Source organism: Styela clava, chromosome 6, assembly GCF_964204865.1.
Source record: "Styela clava chromosome 6, kaStyClav1.hap1.2, whole genome shotgun sequence".
In the NCBI taxonomy this organism is placed as follows: Eukaryota; Metazoa; Chordata; class Ascidiacea; order Stolidobranchia; family Styelidae; genus Styela; species Styela clava.
In genome coordinates this window covers 9,948,621-9,954,943 of record NC_135255.1, presented here as the reverse complement: position 1 = coordinate 9,954,943, position 6,323 = coordinate 9,948,621, and the positions used below count along the sequence as shown (strand labels likewise).

Here is a 6,323-nt window from a genome sequence, read left to right as displayed (position 1 = left end):
ACGTTCAAAAAGTTTTTTGACCTTTATCTCAAGTATATATTAAGTAGTTTTCTAATTTATATTCAGTTAGGAAATGAAAGACCTGAATGAGGTCATTTGGTGCAGCTAGGTGCAAATTTTAATCAATTGGATTTGAGTAATTCTCGTAAATAGATTGACAAACTTCGGATTTCATATTCATGAAGATGAAAAAAAAACGTAAAATATAACAGTCTAAGTAGTGCGCAATACATAAATACGACTACCCGTGTTAACCACAAATTATTTGTAACAAAACTCTAAACGTGTTCTTCGTAGCCCAAAGCATGTTGTGTTTGCTTTGCTTGGCATCTCCCCGTCAAAATCATTCCTCCGGGCGCTACGTCCCACGCTTCAGTTTGACCGATATGGGAATGTGATAAATAGATGGGTTAGTGAATGGGACGAGATATTCCAGTTATTAGTGTGAAAGTCATTTAAACAGCATTCAGGCTTAACAAGTCTGAGCAATATTTTAGTATATCTCTGCAAGCATCAACTAACGATTAGGATTCCTTAATATTTCGAATACAATGATTTAAATCTCTTGCTACATTGCATTAATTTCTTAGGGCTACATATATTTTTTTTTATATCAAAAACTGAAATTTGTTTTAGTAAATAATCTAAGTTGAAACATCGAAGACGGATTCAAATCAACATGATATTAAAGTACATCATTCTAGTATCAGCATTGTACGTCTGCGAAAGTGAAGCAGGTAAGAATTGTTCAGTTTTTTTTCCAAATGGTTTCCACATGGCGAGAAATTTGAAATCCCCGTCGTAGGATTTTTTTTGGTAGCAATATATGAGATTTTATCGTCTCATCTATTCAAATCACTATATGGAACTTAAAAACCAGGGTCTGATTTTTTGCTTCGGAAATTAAACAGCATAAGTCAATGGAATAACAATTATGTTTTTATATTTTAATATGGCACTAGTTTTAAAATAGTATGTGCGGATTATGTTTGTCATAGAATATTTTCGAATAATCTAACTATATGCCGAAGTTAATTTTTCCAAAGATGTTTTTCATTCACGTGCTTCAAACTGACACATGCGTCATTCTGCGGTAAAGTTGCGATAGCTCCGAGGTATTATATTTACGTGAATGTGATTGGTTTATTACATAGATAAATAAGACCTGTCGTTCCAGTTTAATAACATTTAGATTAGTGGGATATTGCTAGTTTAGTGTATATTCCATGTAATTTGTATCCTATCTCTGTGGAGCGTTAAAACAGTGAGAGTATTACCTTAGTTACATAGCACTACAAAAAGCTTTCGAATTCTCGCTGAAAATTATTGAATGAAATTATAATATCAAATAATTTAGACCTTATTAGTGTAAATTGTCGTATAAAGTAAACAATATTTAATTTTTTTCGCACATTAACCATTTAAAACTTTACTTGAGTCTAAAATTGTACGTTTGAATTGACCTGTGTCACACATCTGTATTTGTAACAAAGGACATCCAAAGAACGTTTATATATTATTTCACAATTTTGCATCCTGTTAAAAAGAAATTTCGAGCCGTGAATTATAAATAATTGTAATACTAGAACAAATGGATACTACAAATAAAATGCAATTTATTGCACTTAATTTTTATTTTTCAACAAGTCGTATCCAAGTATATGAATATTTGAGACATTGGAAAGAAATCAAGGATTTGCTTATGCGTAAACTGTGGAATAAATAGATTTACTTTTTGTTCTAGTTATTAATATATCGAACTAGACCAAAAGTACCAGTCAAGATGTTGTATTACTACGTGTTCATTATTTCCCTACTATGTACTGCTCAAATCAAAGCAGGTAGGCTGCACTTTTATAAGAAACTTAAATTACCTTCGGAAGTACTTTTCTACTCCCACTATAAACTACTATTTTCAAAACTTAGGTGCTGTGGAAGAAAGGTCATCATGCAAAGAAATTATGTCACCGCCGTGGGGTGTTGTGAATTGCTCCAACGGCCAAGAATATGGAAGTGTGTGCAAATTATCGTGTGAGAAGAACTATGATCTGGATTTCACAACTGATACGTCAATCGTAACTACATGCATAGAGGAGACTGGTGAATGGTCCGCTAGCCCATGGTTTAGTTGTTCACGTGAGTGTTGCAGTATTTAAAGCATCATAAAAAAAAGTTCACTTAATAATATGGTACAACATTCTTCTTAAAAAACTGCATCGTACTCATGATTTTCCTTACAGAAATATATATATATATGGAAAAATCTGATTACTCTCGATAAAATAGTGAGTCCACATACGCTTCTAATGAAGTTTTCTTTTATATCATGCATTATATGATGTGACGCGAAATTTTTTGATGAATAAAGCAAATTTCTTTGTGTCGCCTTAAAAAGTCGTCAAACCTATAGATTTGTAATAAAAATCTATTTTGAGATAAATACTATATAGTGTGAATATTTTACTAAATATATTAACTCGCAACTTCAGGTCAGTATTGCAGGAAAATAGTCAAATCCATCGGTAATTGTTTCAAAAAAGTAATTAAACAACAATTTTATCTCCAAATAATATAAAGAATATTCAATAACTATGGACTTCAGTTTATTATGTAAAGTTGCTTGGGTATATAACATTGGAATGCTATACGAGTTGGCGAATGAGTCACGTGTCAGGTCGGCATAATGTAGAGTGATTCTATGACTAGGACAATCCATTATTCGATTTGATTTAGATCTCTTTTTACGTTATGGACATGCAACTTTTAACAATTTTGACCAATTAATGGTAAAAAAATAGGTGAATATTTGAAATAGAAACCCAAAATCTCGAATTAGAATCACTGCTGTTCAAGCGAGGCAATACAGCATTTGTGCTGTGTACGTGGTTCAGCAATAGTTGCAATTTGAGAAATTAAACTGCTTTTTAAAGTGAATTTTATAACACCGTTCTGTCAATTCCTAGGTGTCTTATTACACTTTATTGGAAAATTAAAATGTATAGCGTTGTTTCCAATATTTGAGATGCGTCCAAATTTCATTTTTTAATATAAATTTCAAATAACTGCAAAAATTTGGTAATACTAATCAATACTATTATCGCAATTTTCATCGAAGCAGTGTGAAACTAATTTTCTGTCTATGATTCAAGAAAATACACACCGGGATCTAAACTATGGTTTGTTGTCGCGCCCTTAGGGTAAAAACGGAATGTGAATATAATCATTTCTATTTTTAGCTGTACGATGTTTTCCGAAGCAAGAAAAACCGTTGAATGGAGATTTGGTATGTTCAGCAACCAACCTTGCTCGTAGTCTGTGCGCGTTTTACTGTGACAATGACTACGACATGGTTGGCGTTGACACAGACAAAAATTCTTACCTTGAGTGCGTTGACGATGGTGATGGTGATGCGATAGGAAAATGGGCAGCTGCGCAAGATAAGCCCGTACCTCCAACAACCACACAAATGTGCCAACGTAAGTGAACTAACACACATGAATATATATCATTGGCTCATATAAATATTACGTGATTGAATTTCTCATCCGTAGCTATATGAGCTACTGCAGAAGTTTTATTACTTCGTGGCGGCTTTGGTCTGCTGTCAACTTGTATTTTGGTATTCTTCTTTTTGAATTCCGACGGTATAGTAAAGTATACATACAATGGGATGTGAGTTTGCTATAGTCCCTAAAAAAATGAGGCTCGGAAACTTTCATTCATTAGCTATCTGCTATATAGATAAACCAAACTGAAAAAAAGAAATAGTGTTTGAAAGATGTTGGCAACTAATTACATCCGATGTTATTTAATTTCAGCGAGAGTATGCAACAATACGATTGAATATCTGCCCAACGGAAAAGTAATATGTTCGGCCGGAAACGTTGCTGGAAGTTTTTGTGTATTTATTTGTGACGAAGGCTATGATTTGAAAGGAACAACAGAACCAGTTTTGTTTAGCAGCTGTAAGAGCGATAAAGAAAGATATGATGGTTACGGAGAATGGACATTGAAGAAAACTCCAGTTTGCAGAAGTAAGCATTGAGCAATAAAATCAAATACTAAAAAAGCGATGTAAAAATGTAACACTTGTTATGGAAAAATATGAAGCTCATTACAGCCGAATTCTCGAAGAGCTGTGAGCCAAGGGCTTCAGGAATTTTACTGTCATTGCTATATATATAATATTGCCATTAAAAAAGTTAAATAAACGACAATGATATGAACAGCCAACTGTTTTGTTTTTAGAATGCAAACGCGTTAAAAGTCTCCAACTCATAGCCTTGATCCACGGAGTGGAGGGTGACAGTGGCAGCTATGCCCTTGCAAACAGAATTGTTCTTCGTACTGCGACGTAAGTATGACTATTAAAAACTGTTTATGAGGTCCAACGCATACTATATGAATATAAAGTCAATTTGTCTTTATTTTTTAACTTTTGTGATTCTAACTTTTCTGTATAGCTTTTTACAACATTTCATAATGACGAGAACATTTCAGAAATAAATATATTTGGTATAAAACAACTGTTTGTCGTCATCAAACGCATCATCTATTTTTTTGTTATCTTGCAGTGCACTAGAAAGAAAATACAGATTTAAATCGTCTGTGAGAGTCAACAGATATTCCGATAAAGTTGATACAAGCAACGAATTTTTTACCTCGGAATTTACAATTAAACGCGATAAAAATTTGATGACTTCAATGCCCTACCCCGGTTCAGGTTTGCATTTTTTTTTCTACTAATTTGTTATTTATCAAAATGAGTTAGAACGTTTGCGTCAATGTTGACTAATATAATCTGTATCATTTTATATGTTTTAGGAGAAAGTCTGGAAAAAGCTCTGTATCACGTTAAAACCAAACTTGACGATGAAGCGAGTGTTAGAGTAGCAATGATCATTGCCAATGGATTTACGTTGGATGCCAAATCACAGCAAATGGCCGAAGACTTGATCAAGGACGGAGTATTGGTAATTTGTTATTATTTGAATATGTCTGGCTGCTATTTTTGGAGGATAATCGTTGTTGAGATTCTGAAGCATTCGGACTCACTTTCCAAAAAGATATTGGATCGGACCAAAATGGATCGTTTTGTTATTATCATGATGTTGTAAAAAATCGCCTTTCTTTTCAACAACTACACCAATTGCTTTAAAAGGGTCAAAGCTTGTTGTTGCCGCTAAAAGGCTATTATTACTTGTATCTATTTTAAAAATGTTTGTGTCGTCTATGGGATTCGTTTTTCACTTCAAAGTTTTGGGTGATGACGTCATCAAAATTGAAATTTTGGGGTCGTGGTTCCGTTATCACATCTCAGTGGTCTGAAGGTCAGATTACCGGTACTGTAAAAAATTTGATAATACTTCGTTTTGGCCTCCGTGTCCGTATATTTTAGCATTGTTCTTTTGTTTTCTTGTAAATCAGATTTACGTATATCGCATTTCGAAAAACGGAGACGACAGCGGCTACAGTAAAGCAGATATGGTCAAAATTGCGGGATCCGAGAAAAGAGTTTTTGATGTGAAATCAAGAACAAATGTGGAAATGTTGAAGGCAAAAGTAGCAGATGAAATTGCACAAGTTGCAACTGAGTTGGGATGCAAGAACTAAATATTTTCATGCGGAAACCACGATCAAGTTTAGGAAATAGCGACAGAAAACTTATCATCATGCTAAAATAGAAAAAAATTTTTAACTTTAGAGAAATGATCAATCAGATTTTTGTGAACTTCTGTCAAAATCATTTAAATTGGAGGCATTGCTTGATTAGGGCTCAATGATGTTTTCATTTTGTCGATTCTTTCAAAAGCTCACAAATCTCAGAAGTATAAAACTTCAGGATTATTATTCATCAAGCTTACCAGGGTGGCAAATTTTTCATAAAATGATATATATATTACGAGTATCTAATACCATGCTTGATCGTGTTTTAGTAAAATTTTACTTTTCTCATGCTTTTTATGTAATCTATATATATAGTCGATTTGCAATATGACGTGATTTGTAAACGTGTGCCTAGAATAAAAAATATCATGAAATCAATCAATTTCAGTAGCAACATTTTGAATAAATACCGATATCACATCATTAGTTTTTGTTATATTGATGAAAAATGTGACGTTGGATGAAAGATCAACTAATATTTAATTGAAGAACCCGGTGTGTAATTTTCCTTAAAAAATGCTGTAATATCAAAAGGTTCGCCACACGGCGGGGACGGCGAATCTTTTTTAATAGATGGGTCAGAAAATATATTTTTATTATTGAAAAGAAGATGGAGGGTCATGGATATTTATCAATGACTGCCTCAAATAGAAACT

General features: G+C 33.2%; 1 protein-coding gene across 2 annotated transcripts; it reads left to right on the top strand.

Annotated features, from left to right (window-relative positions):
- Positions 1-581: 581 nt before the first annotated feature.
- LOC120330668 (uncharacterized) lies at positions 582-6,090 on the top strand. Of its 2 annotated transcripts, none has more exons than XM_039397550.2 (8): positions 582-737; positions 1,927-2,136; positions 3,237-3,476; positions 3,819-4,034; positions 4,249-4,354; positions 4,575-4,723; positions 4,825-4,973; positions 5,428-6,090. In XM_039397550.2, the coding sequence occupies exons 1-8, from the start codon at positions 680-682 to the stop codon at positions 5,611-5,613; spliced, it is 1,314 nt and encodes a 437-aa protein (XP_039253484.2). In that variant the 5' UTR covers positions 582-679; the 3' UTR covers positions 5,614-6,090. The 2 variants fall into 2 exon arrangements, with proteins under 2 accessions (XP_039253484.2, XP_039253485.2); XM_039397551.2 differs by lacking the exon at positions 582-737 and adding an exon at positions 1,653-1,841.
- The last annotated feature ends 233 nt before the right edge of the window (positions 6,091-6,323 follow it).